This window comes from Chionomys nivalis, chromosome 1, assembly GCF_950005125.1.
Source record: "Chionomys nivalis chromosome 1, mChiNiv1.1, whole genome shotgun sequence".
NCBI lineage: Eukaryota > Metazoa > Chordata > Mammalia > Rodentia > Cricetidae > Chionomys > Chionomys nivalis.
The window spans coordinates 80,262,074-80,280,527 of record NC_080086.1 but is presented as its reverse complement, the minus strand read 5'-3'; the positions used below and the strand labels follow the sequence as shown (position 1 = coordinate 80,280,527).

Genomic DNA, 18,454 nt, shown 5'->3' with positions numbered 1-18,454 from the left:
TGACCTCTGTTACCAACGTACTATATACCATTTACTTATGACGTTTTTGTCCCTAGACACCAGAATTCAAGCTCCATATGGCAGTGATTTTTGTTTGTCTGCTTGCCTTTCTGGGTCGTTCATCAAGATTTTGTTTTAGCTGGGTGTGGTGGCCAACACCTTTAATCCCAACACTTTCAGGAGACAGAGGCAGGTGAATCTCAAGAGTACTAGGCCAGCCCCGTCTGCAAAGAGAGTTCCAGGACAGCCAGGGCTACAAGGATAAACCCTGTCTCGAAAAACAAACAAACAAAATAATAAATTTTGTTTAAAGAAGGAAGGATGGCTGCACATATAAAACACTTAGGAGGCCTAGTTATGTGCCGTCCAACTCAGCAGATTTGAGAAGGTAAATGAGGAGAATGGACCCTGGTTGATTAGCATCCCTCACCCTATATTCCCTTGATCGGACTGTAAGAACATAGGTTTAAAAATAATGCATGTTCTACTAGAAAATCATACCATTCCATATTAATGCCTATAAAAAAATAAGCATCTTTTTTTTTTTTTTTAACTTCACTGGATCTCTTTTGGCAACTTACTCATCAGTATGAAACTTTCTTGACCTGTAGCCGAGTTTGAGAAAAAACCTTACTGGACTGTCAGGCCAGGGGACTGTAGGCCCGTGAAGTGATGGGCGGTTCTTTCCCGTTACTTCTGGTTGATAGATTGTGTTTTATGTGTTCCTTAGAGCCCTGGACCTTAGTTGCTACTCTTCAGATTCGAGGCTTTTAAGAGTCAGCTTTTGTTTTAGGTGTTTGGGAATAAGATGATAATTCCTTCCCTGGACGGAGACCTCTTCCAGTGGGACCGTGACCGAGAGAGCATGGAGACCGTTCCTTTCACTGTGGAGTCCCTTCTCGAGTCGTCATATAAGTTTGGAGACGATGTCGTTTTGGTTGGAGGAAAATCTCTTACTACATATGGACTCAGTGCATATAGTGGAAAGGTGAGTGACAATGTGTGGGGTGTTGGAAGAAACAGGGCTTTTAGTCACAGTTTCACTGTGTAGCTAACTGGCCTAGAGCTTGCTGTGCACACCAGGCTGGCCTCGAACTCGCCAAGATTTCCAGTTGGAAGTTGAGCTTTATTGTAATTTCCCCTGAGGATTGTTGTGGAATATTCCTTTACACTGTGTGAAGATATGTCACTGTGATTGGTTTAATAAAATGCTAAGCTCCAAAGTCAGAGTTGCCTTAGATCAGACTGATGGCAGAGTCTTTAATGACCTAGATTCTCTCCAGCAAGAGTTCTAGCATAAATTCAGAATCAGCCTGCCTCTGAGGTCGGGTATGTAAGGTAAATCCATCGTTAGAAGTAATTAATTTAAACCGTCATTTTTACAACCCACCTTAAGTCCTGGGTATATAAACATTTTCTGTGTAGATTTACACTCTGAAAAGGAAGGATGAGGATGTGACTTTTTAGGTCCCCACAGCTCAGCAGTTCCTCATGCAGGTGCTGGGCCCGGCACTCACCTCTTGCGCATGCTTCTGCATGGGGCTGAGAGTCCATGCTATCCAGGCCGGCCACTGTAGCTTTAGTCTTCACTCTTCTTTTATGCGAGTTTCTCCTGTGAAACAGCAGGATTGGGCCCAATCACCTGTTCCTCTGGCTGGATGTACTGCTACAAAAGTCTGGGATTCCAGCATGTCTTCAACCTTTTGTGTGGATTTTAGTTTGGGTCAAACTAAGGATCCTCTTTTTTTCTTAAGCCTAAAGGTATTAGAAAAGGTTCAGATTTTTCAAATCTGTATACATAATGCTAGATGGAAATATTGAGACTTATTGATTTTTTTCAGCTCATCTGGAATTTTCGTAATGACATTTTTGCAAACATACCATTTGTTATTCATGGAATTCCCCCAAAATAGGGCTCCAATTATATAAATCCTAAAATCACTCCCTGAAATAAATACTGTTGGAACTTTCATGTTTCTAAAATACTTGTTTCAGAATTTAGTAATCTAACTGATGCTCATTACTTAAGTACTTCTTATGCACTTTTAAATTACCTTTTAAAAATTATAAACATGGCGGTGCTTGCCTTTAGTCCCAGTGTTAGGGAGGCAGAGGCAGGCAATCTCTGAGTTTAAGGCCAGCCTACAAAGCAAGTTCTAGAATAGTCAGGGCTAGTACACGGAGAAACCCTGTCTCAAAACAAACAAACAAACAAAAACCAGAAAGAGATCTTGTTCTGGGTATAGTGACACACACCTTAATCCCAGTATCTATGAGGCAGGGGCAGGTGGATCTCTGTGAGATCAAAACCAGCTTTATCTACATGAGCAAGTTCTAGGCCAGCCAGGGCTATATAGAGGTGTGCATGTATGTTGCTTCCTTGATTCTTTTTATATCTGTGTTTTCAGCTGAGGTATATCTGTTCTGCCTTGGGGTGTCGCCGATGGGATAGCGATGATATGGAAGAAGAGGAAGACATCTTACTTCTGCAACGCACACAGAAGACCGTGAGAGCTGTTGGGCCGCGCAGTGGCAGTGAGAAGTGGGTATCAGAATATCAGTAATGGCATTATTTAGAAGTTTGGTAGCTGGGCATGGTAGCACACACCTTTAATTCCAGCAGAGGCAGGTAGATCTCTGAGTTCCAGCTATGCAGGGAAACCCTGAGGGATGTCTGGAAGGAAGACTTCTTTAAAGTCAAGATTTCTCACAGACTTTGCTTCGTAGAGTTTCTGTGAAGTATTTGTTAACCTAAAAGGACAAAGAGAAATAAATGCCTTCCTGTGTTAATCCCAAAGATGGGAGGAGAAAGACCACCAACCCAAATCATCGTGGCACAGTTAATTAAAGCAAGCTTTTTTATTTGTATATACAGACTGTCTCCCCCTAAAGTTGGGTTCAAGAAGTCTGCATTGGACTTAAGAAAGACAAGATTTTTATAGCTCAGGGGTAAGGGGGTTTCCACATGGGGGATTTGGTGTACAAAATAGGTGGAGTTACAGGAGCAGAACATAAACATAACAAGTTAGTCATAATGACCTCCTGAAACAAAGACATGATTGCAAAATGGTAATAACAAGGTAGCCATAACAACAGGTCATCATAACAAGGTAGTCATAACAACTTTGAAACAAAGGTAGGGTAGCAAGATGGTTATAAAAACGTTAGAAACAAAGACATGGTTGCCATTTCCTGGAAGAGGCACTACAGAACCATTTATAGTTGAGGTTACAGGTAGGGGATAGCCCAATCCTTGAGAAACAGATTTAATCATAAACAGGAATAAACCTAGTTTGTTTTTACTATAAGATGGCTTTTGAGCCTAAGATGGAGGCAGGCTAGTTTTATTGCTTATGTTGACATATGATATCAAGCGGCTTCACATTGTGTGCTTCAAGGTGTGGTACCCCAGAGTGCCATGGAGTGAATGTATTTTGGCTTGGTCTTAGGTCAGTGACACTTGTGGTAAAATGACTGAGATAAATTTCATGGCAGGAAGCTCTTAAGACAAAGTCAACGTGTGCTGTTTGAGTGTCTAGTGGGTAGTTTCATAGTTTATCTCGTTAGCCCTATTTTATTTTACTTACCTTCATTTTTGTAATGCTGAGAATCAAACCCAGCTCTTTGCACATGCTAGGCAATGCTCCATCCCTGAGCTACAGTCCCAGTCCTAGTTTTAGAAGAATCATTTACTCTGCTTTCTTTAAAACTACTAGCCATTCATTTGATGTAATACTTTTTGTTTCTCCAAATAATGAACCCCTTATGTAGTTTCTCCACTTAAATATATAATTCAAATGTTAGCTATGCTGATCCTCTGTCATGCCCAGACTTTTTCAGCCTGATACACTAAGCTCTGAGTGTATGTATAGTAAAAAAAAAAACAATCATTTTAGATCCCATATTGATCTGTGAAGCTGAACCAGACTTGCAGATTTTGTCATCTGATGAAATAGAATTCAGGAGTCTCTCCTGAAATGTGTTTTTTCAAGCCTGATTTAAGAATGCATTTCTTCTTTCTGTTTTTATGGCCTATGACTAGAGGTTTGCATTTACGTGCTGCTCTTTATCCTGCTGAGACTGTTAAGTCTGAGAGCTCAGTGGGAGCTCGGCCACCTGGGAGCAGAAGTGCAGCTTAGCAGATTTGTGAGTTACCAGAACTGGAAGATGTGGGGTTCTAAACTCTGGATTCCTTAAGAGTGTGTGTCTTCTCAGCTCCACGTTCCTTAAACATGAACATATATGTATATGTACTTATACATATATGTATACATATGTGTGTGTGCATTACTAAATTTCAGAATTCTTTTTTTTTTTTTTTTTTTGGTTTTTCGAGACAGGGTTTCTCTGTGGCTTTGGAGCCTGTCCTGGAACTAGCTCTTGTAGACCAGGCTGGTCTCAAACTCACAGAGATTTAGACCATTTTCTTTCTAAGTGACATGATAGTTAAGTCAATAGTTAAGTAGCTTTCCTGTTTCATAACTGTAGAGGAAACATTGCTGCTTTATGGATAAGAATATGGTCACCTAGGACAGACTGAATGATCCAACATATCTTGATTAATAGAGATCTTACAGTAGAGTTTAGGTGACTGAAAAAGTTGAAGTTGTTCAGCAAGGTTATCTTTCCATTAGAATCTAAAATTGATGCATGTACCTTGCCTTTTATATTGGTTTGTTGGTTTTATTGCACTTGAATGAAATGTGCTCAGGTGATTAAGAAATTAAGTCAGGCTGCATGTTACTTCATTTTAAGTTGATTTTGTTGTGCTTTATGAGATGTGTTAATTTTTGAGAGAATATCTGGCCTTAGGTGGTTCCAGTCCACAACCTCAGAATGGTTGTTTACAAAGGATCAGCCGTGGTTCTTTCATGCCCTCTTGTGGTGGAAATCAGCATTGCTTGCCTTTCCAGAAAGTTATGGTGACTTTTTCTCTCATCACAAAATTGTTGTTTTCTTCTTCAGTCTAAAAACAGTGCGTATTATTTGGTCCCTTTGTTTAAATATAAGATTCTAAAACACACCTTTGTAAATTTAAGGTGGAATTTCAGTGTTGGCCACTTTGAACTTCGGTATATTCCAGACATGGAAACTAGAGCCGGATTTATTGAGAGCACCTTTAAACCCGGTGGAAACAAAGAAGACTCTAAAATTATTTCAGATGTGGAAGAACAGGAAGGTTCCATGCTGGACACGGTGATAAAGGTCTCCGTTGCTGATTGGAAGGTCATTGCGTTTAATAAGAAGGGAGGCCACCTGGAATGGGAGTATCAGGTATTGAGACCCCGGACTCAGTGACTGTGACCCCCAGTCCCTGTTTAATCAAACACTTTGCTAAGGGAGGTAACTTTGGATCCACAGCTCTTCTCTGCTTTAAAACTGTGACTTTAAGAGACATTTTGTGGAGCTGGCAAGGTGGTTCAATGAGTAATTACTTGCTGTACAAGTGTGAGAACTCGTGTTCACATCCCTAGCACCAACATGAAAAGCCAGGCCAGCGGATCCAGGTCAACAACCAGCTCTGGGAAGGCAGAAAGGGGCAGATGGATGGAGCTCGCTGGAGCTTGATGGAGCTCGCTGGCCATCCTAGCCTAAACAGTTAGTTCCTGGAGTTGGTGAGAGACCCTGTATCAAAGTAAGATGGGGGAGCTGAGAAGTAGAGGGCTCAGTGGGTAAGAGCGGTTGCTGCTCTTGCAGAGGACACACGTGAGATTTCTAGCACCCATGTGGCTACTCACAACTGCCTATAACTCCATTTGGCCCAAATCCAACCACAGATCCCAGACGTGCATGTGGTGCACAAACATTCATGCACACACAACACCCATATTCATAAAATAAGAATAAATAAATAAAAGCGGCTGAAGAAGACAGCCAGCATCAACATCTAGCTTCCACATGCATGTGCATACTCACTCCACACATACAGAAAGAAATAATAAATAAGTAACTAACATTTAAAGTTGGAACCTCTTAAATACCACTTAAGTTACTGAATGTTTTCCCCTCTTGTCTAGTTCTGCACTCCGATCGCGTCTGCCTGGTTGGTCAGGGATGGCAAAGTCGTCCCCGTCAGTCTGTTTGATGACACAAGTTACACGACTAATGAAGAAGGTTTGGGAGATGACGAAGACATTGTAGAGGCTGCTCGAGGAGCCACAGAAAACAGCGTGTACTTAGGTGGGTAGATGTGGCTGGTGAACGGTCCACTGATGCCCAGAGCACTTTGTTGCTGAGTCTTCCCTAACATCTCTGCCTTGATTTATACTCCTGCAGTCTTTCCAGCTGTCCAGTTCTGCAGTCTAATTAGTACAGTGTATTCTGAGACTTATGTTAGAAATGCGTGGAAATGCTCTACTATGTAGATGTAAAACCCTCCCCTCGCATCTGTATAGGTTTGCTCTCCCTTCCGGGCTGTAGTTAGTTTATTTCATGGCATCTTTATAGCTTTCCTGAGAAACAGAAGCAACGTTCTTTGCTTCTGGACTACTGAGCTTGTCATATAAATACATTTTGAAGTTTTTTGCATATGTTTGGACTAGTTTGGGTTTAAGTTGTCACAAAATTATATAAACTATATGCCACCCATACTTCAACCCAGTCTCCTGAAAAACTGTAATCTGAATGTTTTTGGCAACTTGAATAAGTCAAAATATATATTTAAATAATATATTCATGTAAGTAAAGAATGCCCTCCTTTTTGTAAAATAAAACAACATACATGTGTTGCAATAGCAATTGGCCAATCTGCTAGTCATGGCCCAGGAATTACAACTGTTTGCATAAACTTCCCTTACAGAGACAGTCATTTTATCTTTGTCTCTGTAACACAGGGAGTTTTGTTTGTTTTGGTTTTTTTAAAAATATTTTGGTTGGAATGGTTTTCTGTTATTGAAAAGGTCTGTTTACAGCCGGGCGGTTGGTGGCGCACACCTTTAATCCCAGCATTCGGGAGACAGAGGCAGGTGGATCTCTGGGAGTTTGAGGCCAGCATGATCTACAAGAGCTAGTTCTGGGACAGGCACCAAAGCTACAGAGAAACCCTGTCTCGAAAAACCAAAAAAAAAGAAAAAAAAAGAAAAGGTCTGTTTACTTAGTGAGGAACATTATAGAGGCCTTATAGTAGCCATATATTTGTAAAACAGTGTAGTCGGACTTCAAATGGCCAGCTCCCAAATAATGGCACAGGTTTCTTATTAACTATGAAAGCTTGGTCTTAGCTTAGGCTTGTTCCCAACTAGCTTTTGAAACTTAAATTAACTCATTTATATTATTATATGTTCTGGCATGTGGTTTATTACCTCTCCTCTATATTGTGCATCCCATTTCCTCTGTGTCTGGCTGGAGAATCTCTTACACCTCATATTTCTCCCAGAGTTCCCCTCTCTCCTGGAAGTTCCATCTATCCTCTCCCTCCTGACTGTTGGCCATTCAGCTCTTTATTAAACCAATCAGAAGATGCCCTGGCAAAGACTTCTTCCCAGCGTACAGAAAGATCATCCACAACCTAACAGTGTAGAGGCCTTATGTGTCTTGGTTTTTGTTGAGTCATATATAAACGCTTTGAACATCTTTCTTCTCTGGAAAGAACTGTGTAGTAAGCAAAGGAGTAAGTAGAATTCATCTAAGTGCCATAAGTCAAAGTGAACTTTTAAGAACACCGTCTCATGGCTGATGTGTTTTTGTGGTTGACCCAGGGATGTACAGAGGCCAGCTTTACCTGCAGTCATCCGTCAGAGTCTCAGAAAAGTTCCCTACAAGCCCAAAGGCCTTGGAGTCTGTCAATAGCGAAAATGCAATTATTCCTCTACCGACGATCAAATGGAAGCCCTTAATCCGTAAGTCACCTAGAAACTTTACAAATACCACTAGAGTGTCTAGGTAAGCCATGTGTGGTAGCACACACCTGCAACCTCCCAGCGTTTGGAAGGTGGAAGCAGGAGGTTCAGAGGAGTTCAGGGTCCTATTTAGCTGCCAAGTGAGTCTGAGGTCAGTCTGGGTTACAAGAGACCCTATCTCAAGAAAAGAACAAGCACACCTTTAATCCAAGCACTTGGGGGGTGCAGAAGCAGTTCAAGCTCCGAGTTTGAGGCCAGCCTGGTCTGCACAGTGAGTTCCAGCCTATCGGGGCTACACAGTAAGACCCTGTCTCCAAAACAAACAATAATAGCTTTTAAAAAGAGAAAGAAAGAAAAGTATATACCAGATGGTGGTGGTGCAGAGGTAGGCAGATCTCTGAGTTTGAGACCAGCCTAGTTTACAGAGCCAATCTGAGGACAGCCAGGGCTACACCGTAAGACCCTGTCTCAATAAAAAAAGAGTAAGTGAAAAAGCTACATGATCATCACATTTTTCGGTGAAGAATAAGTTAGTTGAAGTGCCGGTATAACCCTTTAGGTATTATTTTGGTGAAGAATAAGTTAGTTGAAGTACCGCTATAACCCTTTAGGTATTTCGGTGAAGAATAAGTTAGTTGAAGTACCGGTATAACCCTTTAGGTATTTTTCCACACCTTTTGTTTGTTTTTTATTGTAAATGATGTATTTGAACTACTTTTTGAAAAACTTTTAGTTTAATTTTATTATGGGAAGTGCATGCCCTGAGCATGTGAGTCAGTCTAAGGACAGCTGTGGAGTAATTCGCTCCTTCCACTTTCTTTCTTTCTTTCTTTCTTTCTTTCTTTCTTTCTTTCTTTCTTTCTTTCTTTCTTTCTTTCTTTCTTTCTTTATTCTGTATACAGCATTCTGTCTGTGTGTATGCCTGAAGGCCAGAAGAGGGCACCAGACCCCATTACAGATGGTTGTGAGCCACCATGTGGTTGCTGGGAATTGAACTCAGGACCTTTGGAAGAGCAGGCAGTGCTCTTAACCTCTGAGCCATCTCTCCAGCCCCCTCCTTCCACTTTCATATTGGTTCCAAGATCAGACTCAAGTTTGAGGCTTCTATGGCAAATGCCTTTACCCAGTTAACTGCCCTGCTGATTAAGTAATTTTTTTTTTGTATGACTTTCTGCATCTGTTGTTTTGAGATATGATCTGCGTTGCCAAGGTTCATCTCCAACTCCTGAGCTCAAATATCTCCTTCTCTCCAAGAGCTTGCACTGCAGGTGTGGGCCATCTTCCGAGTCTTGTGCTCTATGTAGGACTGTTTGATTCTCACATTAAAGTCACGTGGTTAATTGTTTGCATTCCTTTTAGATTCTCCTTCCAGGACTCCCGTCTTGGTCGGGTCTGACGAATTTGACAAATGCCTAAGTAATGATAAGTTTTCCCATGAGGAATACAGTAATGGTGCGCTCTCAATCCTCCAGTATCCATATGGTAAGTGTCATTACTCATAAGTGGAAATTACTCAATCGACTCATTCAGTTACTTGAAATTAATTAATAGAATTCAGATGAAGGTAAGCTGATTGACACACAGAAGAATAAAAAAATAAATTTGGGAGGCAGTAAGCAGTACAAGCTTCACAGCTAGATTATAAGGGTTTCAGGACAGTTAGGGCTACACAGAGAAACCCTGCCTTGAAAAAAAGAGGTGGGTAGGATTGTTATACTTGTCTTAACAGGAAAACCCTTTTGATTGTTCTCTCAGACAATGGTTACTATCTTCCATATTACAAGAGAGAGAGGAATAAACGGAGCACACAGATCACAGTCAGATTCCTGGAGAGCCCACACTACGTCAAGAGCATCCGCAAGAAGGACCCCGTCCTCCTCCTGCACTGGTGGAAGGAAATATTTGGAACCATATTGCTTTGCATCGTAGTTACAACCTTTGTCGTGCGCAGGCTTTTCCATCCTCAGCCCCACAGGGTAAGATGCTCTTTCAACCCGATGTGCTTCAAAGTATCTGCTGTATAGAAAGCTCACGGTAGGAGAAGTTAATGTATTCTGATTTTACCACAGGTCACTTATGCTTATATAGTCGTCCATCACTTAGCCAAGAAGGTACATTCTGGGAAATGTGTCACCAGGCAATTTTATCACTGTGCAAAGGTCCTCAAGTGTACTTCCACTCTAAGTGGCCAAGACTGTTGCATGCTAGACATTATAACACAGCCTGCTGCTGCAAGGCTGCAGTCTTACACAGTGTGTGCTTACAACACAGTGTTAAGTGTCTCTGTATCTGAAATAGATAAAGCCCAATAATAAAGAATACTAGCCACAGTTGGTTTTTAACTCTATTCTATGTTACGGGAGGGCTGGAGTGGTAGTTCCGTGGTTAGGCGCACTTGCTGCTCTTGTGTGCCCACATCAGACAGCTCTTAACTGCCTGTAACTCCAACGACAGGGGATCTGACAGCCTCTTCTGTTCTCCATATTCTGACATAGAGTCATGCACACACATACACACATATAAAAATAAGATATCTTTCAGTTATTATAATAATATGTGTAGAACACACTGTTGTTCGTGTGCTGTGGAGGCCTGAATGGTTGTGGTGCGAGGCATGGCTGCACCCCATGTCTGCTTCCTTGTCTGCACTTGGTCCTCTGGCCTTTGCACTCTGGCTTTCATTCCTGCTGCTCACAAAGCTGACCTTGACCAGAGCTCTGGATGATCCTTTGTTGACATAGTGGACAGTTTTCCTGTCCCCCAGCTGAGCCTCTGTGATGACACTGTTGGATGCTTCTCTTTGACTATTTTTGTCTGACTTCCTGACCCAGGCCCTCCCAGTCTTCTTGGAAGTTAGTGCATCCTTCAGGACTTCACCCTTCTCTGCTCCTCCCAGCCCCACCCTACACCTCAGGGCTCCACAGGGTCTCCTCACATGTTCTCTATTTTCGTTTTTTGTTTTTATAGAAAGGGGCTTACCCTGTAGCCCATGTTGACCAGGACTGACTGCAGTTGGCCTGCATCAACTTCCTGGTTTGCTCCCAGATCCAAATCGTTTCTCTGGAGCAACTGTCTAGTTAGAGCTATACAGTTAGCTCACACTGTGCTCATCCATCCATCCCATCCCCAGCCTGTCTCGCGCTTTTTCTGTCTCAGACCACAGTGTTCTTACCTGCTGTCTGTTCTCTCCTGCACCAGTCACCAGTTCTGTCAAGGTCTTCTTCCTAAATATTTTCAGCTTTCATTTCCTCCATACAGATAACCATCACTTGCTCATCTTCTGATCACTGAAATATCCTCTAATTGGGCTCATGCCTCTTGTCCACTTCCTGTCTACAAGCCAGTCTCCATCCCCACTCCATTTTAACTCATTTCCTAACATTAAAACTCTAATAACTGACTTCACGTTTTTGATAGAATAAGTTCGTCCTTCAAAAACGCAAGGGTTCCCTGTGAGTCGTGCCCTACCTGTTCTGTACTCAACTTTCCCCACACCTGGGTCCTTAGATTCCTGAGTTAGGTTCTCTGCTTATGTCAGAAAAACCCTCAGGCTGGAGAGATGGCTCAGAAGTTAAGGGCACTCACTGGCTGCTCTTCCAGAGATCCTGAGTTCACTTCCCGGCAACCAGCCACATGGTGGCTCACAACCATCTATAACGTGATCTGATTACCTCCTTCTGGCATGCAGGCGTACATGCAGACATAATACATTTACATAATTAATAATAAATACACCCTCTTCCCCTTGCTAATACATTTAATAGGGACTGTCTTGTTTCTCTCTGCTTGCAGAAGATGTTCTGGAACAAGTTAGTCACTTGTCCAGCTCTCCAGTCCCTTACATAACACCTAGCAAGACAAGAATTAGTTATAGAATAGATGAGCCATGATTATCTCTGCTAATATTTAATATTCTCTAGAAAGTTATTCTGAGGTTGGTAAAGAGACATTGCCAAGTTCAATTTCCTGTAGTCAGAATATTTTTAAAAGCATCTACAAGGGGTGGAGAGATGACTCAGAGGTTAAGATCACTTCTCTTAAAGAGGAACCAGGTTCAGTTCCCAGTACCCACAGCGCATCTCACAGCCATCTGTAATTGTATTCTAGGGGATCTGACATGTTCTTCTGGCCATGGTAGTCACTTAAACACATATATACGTAGGGTGCATACACATACATGAAGGCAAACATTCATACACATAAAATATTTTTAAAAGAGTAAAGAACAAAAATCCATTTCCTAACAATAGGGCTGGCAATGGGAATTAAGCCTATTGAGATACAGTAAAGGGAATCGCTCTTCTTGTGTGTATGCTTTTCATTTTCCCAGTGCTGTTTGTTTTTCAATGTTATCTCTTGAACTAAGATGATCAGCTGACTTCCGTTCAGCTTTGTACTAACAGTAAGTAACTGCTTTCTACTTTCTCAGCAAAGGAAAGAGTCTGAAACTCAGTGTCAGACTGAAAATAAATACGATTCTGCGAGTGCTGATGTCAGTGACAGTAGCTGGAACGACGTTAAACACTCAGGCTACGTGTCCCGGTAGGTGTCTTGGGAAATGATGCATACAAGCAGCCTCTGGTGTGTTCAGCTGTGAGTTCAAATCCCAGTTTTGTCATCCTCCAGCTCAGATGTTAGCAAAATGAGACTTAGTTATGTCTTACATCACGTATGAGATGTCACTCTTTTTAGAAGCTAGGAAGGTGGTGCCATTGGTCTTGGAACTGTTGAAGGCTTTTGCGTTTGAGGAGGCAGATTTGTACTGAGGTCTTTGACTCGCTATTTTTGGGAATTCAGATGATCGCTCTTCCTTCTCTGTGAAGGTAATTGGCCCAGGGAGGGTTGGCATTGATTATGTCTCCTCCTTAGCTGTTCTCTGAACAGCTGAGGCAACTACTAAATTAACATGTGTGTGCAAGTCATAGCTTACTTCATAAGAACAACTCCTCAGAACAGCTGAGTCTCCATCTGTGGGATGCATTAATCCTCACAGTAACTCAACAGACATTTGAGAGACCTTTGATTTGCGAGCTAGTGTCCAGATTCTAGAAAGACAAAAAGAAACAAAAATGTTTTGCCCACATTTATGGTCCTCATGATGCAGTCGTACTGAGACACATGAGCTTCCTTGTAACTGCAAAAGAAAGTATTCTGTACACTGTGTGGACAGTGCAATGGAACAGTTAAATAGCCAAGATCAGAACGAATGAGGGTGAGGTCTCATTAAATGCAAAGAAGCAGCTATCCAGGAGAGCGCATGGTAATAACAAGAAGGCTGAGCCTGAGAGGGCACGATGCACAGCATAGGCCGGACCCCGTCTTCTGTGTTCTCATTACAGTACCCAGAATGCACAGCTTAGAATTTATGACATTAATTCCAGCGTGGGGAACACAACTCAAATGTGAACTGGTTTTAGAGTGAGAAATACAATCATGAGACACACTTTCCCCCCTGAACCTGACAAGAAACTGAAGAGAGCCAGTCATGGTGGCTCATGGCAGTAATTCAGACAGGGAGGTCAGAGCAGGAGGACGGTCATGAGGCACCACAGGGAGGCTGCAGGTGACAGTGACACGCACAGGTGACTGACAGTGGGGAACTGAGCTGCCCTGGGCACTGTGGTGGGTATACTGACTGGTGAGGCCATCCTACTAGAGTCAGCTTTGGTACCTACTCAGAGCTCCAGCTACAGCGTACTTAAATGTAATAACATTAACTTTCCTAAGAGAAAATTTAAAAGCAATGAAATAGCGTGAAAGAGCATCTTTAACAGAGTCAGAAATGCCGAAGAAAACAAAAGCTTAGAGAATGGAGAAGGTGGTAGTGTGATTGCTGATGGAAAGTTCTGTATCGAACAGATCACTGGTACAGATACTGTAAGGACAAGTGATGGTCAACTAAGCAAGGCATTTATTACTTATGCGTGTGGAATTTATAAGTATGTATGCGTGTTTGCTTATTTATGCACACACGTGAACCTAGAATACTGCTAATAAAATTCAAGCTGTGCTTTTTGTGAAATACATTCTGAGAGTTTACAGAGTTCTTGCATTTATGTATGATGATACAATACTGAACTGTTTCTGTTTCATATTGAAATATTATAACATTTAAAACTACTTCAAACTTTTAAAATTTTGTATGTATTTCTTTAAAGATATCTAACAGATTTTGAGCCAATTCAGTGCTTGGGTCGTGGTGGCTTTGGAGTTGTCTTTGAAGCTAAAAACAAAGTAGATGATTGCAATTATGCTATCAAGAGGATCCGTCTCCCCAATAGGTAATGGACGATGCAGTTAGTAAATTGGATCTCATCTCATAGGCAAAATGTCTTCCTTGTGCTCCATAGTCACAATGTATCTTCTTCTTCCAACTTTGTGGTTCTGAATGCTGCCAAGTCACAGTGCTCTTAAAGCTGTGAGCTGTAGATTCTATAGATTGTTTTAAAGTCTGGTCTTTAGACTGAGAAAGATGACTTGGAGGTTAACACACTTGCTGCACAAGCATGAAGACAGAGTTCAGACCCCACCAACCAAATAAAGAGCTGGGCATCCTGCACACACCTGCAACCCCAGTACCAAATGGGATGGACACAGGAGGGTTGTGAGGCTTCCTGGTTTCTAACGTAGGTTTAAGAAAGAAGAAAAGAAAAGAAAAAAAAAGAAAAGCAAGCTCGAGGTTCAGAAAGACCCTGCCTTAACAGGAGTATGATGGCGAGTGAGAGTGATAAGGGAGGGTGCCCAGCGCCTTCCTCTGGCCTTTGTGTGTCCACACACACACATGAGCATTTACCGCCATCACACAACATATGTACACAGAAATATATGTGAATTCTTAAGATTTCCCCACAGGCAAATGTAAGAACTGTAGTCACGACATTTCAGAATATTTTTGCTATAATGTATTAGTTGGCTTTTCACTAATGTAACAAAAAACCAGGTAATTCACTTCAGAGCTGCTTGTTTGGGATCGTTCTTCCCGGGGTGTCAGTTGATGATGAGTTGGCCTGTGGCAAGGGAGAGAACATGTGGTGGAGAAAACAGCTTACAGTTCATCTTATGACTAGTGAGAAAGGAGGAGACTCGAACTCAGCAGATCCCCTTCAAGGGCTCCAGGGATGTGCCATATCCAAACTACAGCTTGTGGCTTACCACTATTAAAACAAGAGCTGTCCTGGACCAGGCAGTGCATGCCTATAACCCCAGTACTCAGGAGGCTGAGGTGGGAGGGTCCTGTTTCTCACTGCTGTAACAAAAGCCTGGCAAGGCAACTTAAGAAGGGAGGGTTTGTTTTGCCTCAGTCAAGGAGCACAGGGAGATGGACGCTGCTGCTGCTGCTGCTGCTGCAGTCAGGGATCACAGGGAGATGGACGCTGCTGCTCTGCAGACGGGGAGCACAGGGAGATGGACGCTGCTGCTGCTGCTGCTGCTGCAGTCAGGGAGCACAGGGAGATGGACGCTGCTGCTGCAGACGGGGAGCACAGGGAGATGGACGCTGCTGCTCTGCAGTCGGGGAGCACGGGGAGATGGACACTGCTGCTCAACTTCCATCTTTTTTTTTTTGTCTGACAGTTGACAGGTCTGTCTGTCTACATAGTCCAGTGACTTGCATCTCCTTGGTGACTCTCTGCTCTCATGAACCAACAGACATTTAAGAGTCACTAATGATTTTCATTTGGCTAAGAAAATTTATTTACATGAGGAAGTAGGTTTGTCTGTAGCCATTATTTCCAGAAAGGCCAAAAAACAAAACAAAACACTAAAATCCACTTTTGTTTTGTTTGTAATTTAGTACTTAATATGTACCTAAGACTAAGTCATGTTCTTGATTTTATATTCACTGACTTCTATTGTATATTCCGATTTTCACCATTGGACATCAGATAACCATCCCATTGTCTGTGTTTCAGGGAATTGGCAAGGGAGAAGGTGATGCGTGAAGTCAAGGCCCTGGCTAAGCTGGAACACCCAGGCATTGTGAGATACTTCAATGCCTGGCTGGAAACACCGCCAGAGAAGTGGCAAGAGAAGATGGATGAAATCTGGCTAAAAGACGAAAGGTAGCAGCTCCGTTAGACTTATAATCTGTCTCCTTCAAGGCTGGTGCTTTATGTGGCTTTACTTTAACCTGTATTTCTTTTATTTTTACTTTTACTTTTTGGCTTTTTGAGACAGGTTCTCTGTATCTTTGTCCTGGAACTCCCTCTGTAAACCAGGCTATGCTTGAACTCACAAAGATCCATCTGTCTCTGCCTCTCAGGCAAATCCTATCGGCGTGTGTGCCACCACAACCGGCTGCTCTCTTTTTTTCTTTTTCTTTCTTTCTTTTTTTTTACTTTAAGAACTTTAACCTTTAGCCTGTATGTTTTAACACACTGTAAACCATTTAGAGGTTTTCTTCCTCTTTGAATCTCTCTTTACTGTATATCTCTCTTTTTCTGACCACATGGGTCTTTAATTTGTTAAGGAATATAGAGAAGATTTAAGCCATGGCTTTGATGACTAGATCCAGCTCATTCCTTAGCTTTATGAAATTCTACCCTCATGGTGGAGGTACCAGTTGTAGCCACATTGTTTGCCACAACTCTATGACATTTTAAGGTCCTTGCCAGCAAGCAAGCTGCAACAATGTGTCCATAAACAACACTCAAGATCTCCTATGGTGTTTCAAGGTCCTTGCCAGGAAGCAAGCTGCAACAGTGTGTTTATAGCTCCATAGTCCAGACCGCCTGCTTGAAAGAGTCAGAGTTTTCCCTGGCAGGACGACCCAGAAAGCTGGCATTTTAAAACAGCGCAGTTTTTTTCCTGCTACAGCTGAAAACCAAAATGCTTTACTCTAGTCTTTCCCAAGTTTTCTCAGGCTTTCTGTGGATGCAATTATCCACGTGGGTGCCATTCTGTAACATGAGGGCCGGCTTGTTGGGGTTTCTGTCCCGCCTGGTACCCCACAGCCGGCAAGCCCCAAAGAAAATCACACAGAGGTCTCCATAAGTTATAAGCTGATTGGCCCTTTAGCTCAGGCTACTTATTAGCTCTTGTAACTTATATTAACCCATTGTCTTATCTATGCTAGCCACATGGCTCAGTACCTTTCTCAGAGGGACAGCTCACATGTTGCTTCTTTGGTGGTCTGTACAGTACTGGGAGGAATCAGCTTCCTCCTTCCCAGAATTCTCCTGTTCTCATTGCATCATTTCTACTTCTTGTCTGGTTTTCCCGCCTATACTTCCTGTCTGGCCAGTCAGCGTTTATTTAAAACATGATTGACAGAATACAGACAATACTCCTGCACCACATGGTGTCATTTGGTAGCCTGGAAAAGAAAGTGTGGTAGCATCTGTCCTATGTCATCAGGTTATTTCTTGCCTCTTGTTAAGTGCCTGAAATTTAGTTTCGGCTTTCTCAATATGCTTTTTCTTAGTATGAATAATATTCAGGGGACCCACAATGACTTTTATCAATATGAAATGCTTCTGTGTTTATCCATTTTCTTTAAAATGAGGTTTTTCTTTTGGCAGTTGACAGTTTATAACTCCATCTTAAGTAGGCTTAGGCAATTTCAGGGTTTTTTTATTATTGATTTTTATTGAGCTTAACATTTTTCTCTGCTCCCCTTCCTGCCTCTCCACTCCCCTTCAACCCTCTCCCAAGGTCCCCATGCTCCCAATTTACTTAGGAGATCTTGTCTTTTTATACTTCCCATGTAGATTAGATCCAAGTACATCTCTTTTAGGGTCCTCATTGTTGTCTAGGTTCTCTGGGATTTTGATTTGTAGGCTGGTTTTCTTTGGTTTATGTTTAAAAACCACTAATGAGTGGGTACATGTGATAATTGTCTTTCTGTTACCTCATTCAAAATGATGTTTTCTGGCTCTGTCCATTTGCCTGTAAAATTCAAGATATCATTATTTTTTTCTGCTGTGTAGTACTCCATTGTGTAAATGTACCACATTTTCCTTATCCATTCTTCAGTCGAGGGACATTTAGGTTGTTTCCAGGTTCTGGCTATGACAAACAAAGTTGCTATGAACATAGTTGAGCACATGTCCTTGTGGCACGATTGAGCATCCTTTGGATATATACCCAAGAATAGTATTACTGGGTCTTGAGGAAAGTCGTTTCCTAATTTTCTGAGAAATTGCTGCACAGACATCAAAATGGGCTGTACCAGCTTGCATTCCCACCAGCAATGCAGAAGTGTTCCCTTTACCCCACAACCTCTCCAGCATGACTTTTTATCAGTGTTTTTTATCTTGGCCATTCTTACAGATGTAAGATGGAATCTCAAGAGTTGTTTTGATTTGCATTTCTCTGATGACTAAGGATATTGAACATTTCCTTAAGTGTCTTTCAGCCATTTTAGATTCCTCTGTTGAGAGTTCTCTGTTTAGGTCTGTACTTCATTTTTTTTTATTGAATTATTTCTTTTGATGACCAGTTTCTTGAGTTCTTTGTATATTTTGGAGATCAGATCTCTGTCTGACGTGGGGTTGGTGAAGATCTTTTCCCATTCTGTAGGCTGTCGTTTTGTCTTGTTGACCATGTCCTTTGCTTTACAGAAGCTTTTCAGTTTCAGGAGATCCCATTTATTAATTGTTTCTCTCAGTGTCTGTGCT

At 42.0% G+C, this 18,454-nt stretch overlaps 1 protein-coding gene across 1 annotated transcript in view; it reads left to right on the top strand.

The window, feature by feature from the left end:
- Positions 1-18,454, top strand: part of Eif2ak3 (eukaryotic translation initiation factor 2 alpha kinase 3) — a 70,000-nt gene that overhangs the window by 31,726 nt on the left and 19,820 nt on the right. Inside the window, exons 3-12 of the mRNA XM_057777974.1 lie at positions 794-988; positions 2,409-2,542; positions 5,040-5,274; positions 6,018-6,180; positions 7,698-7,838; positions 9,198-9,320; positions 9,594-9,814; positions 12,268-12,380; positions 13,997-14,119; positions 15,749-15,898. Coding sequence (XP_057633957.1) covers positions 794-988; positions 2,409-2,542; positions 5,040-5,274; positions 6,018-6,180; positions 7,698-7,838; positions 9,198-9,320; positions 9,594-9,814; positions 12,268-12,380; positions 13,997-14,119; positions 15,749-15,898 — 1,598 coding nt within the window. The remainder of the gene's footprint in view (positions 1-793; positions 989-2,408; positions 2,543-5,039; positions 5,275-6,017; positions 6,181-7,697; positions 7,839-9,197; positions 9,321-9,593; positions 9,815-12,267; positions 12,381-13,996; positions 14,120-15,748; positions 15,899-18,454) is intronic.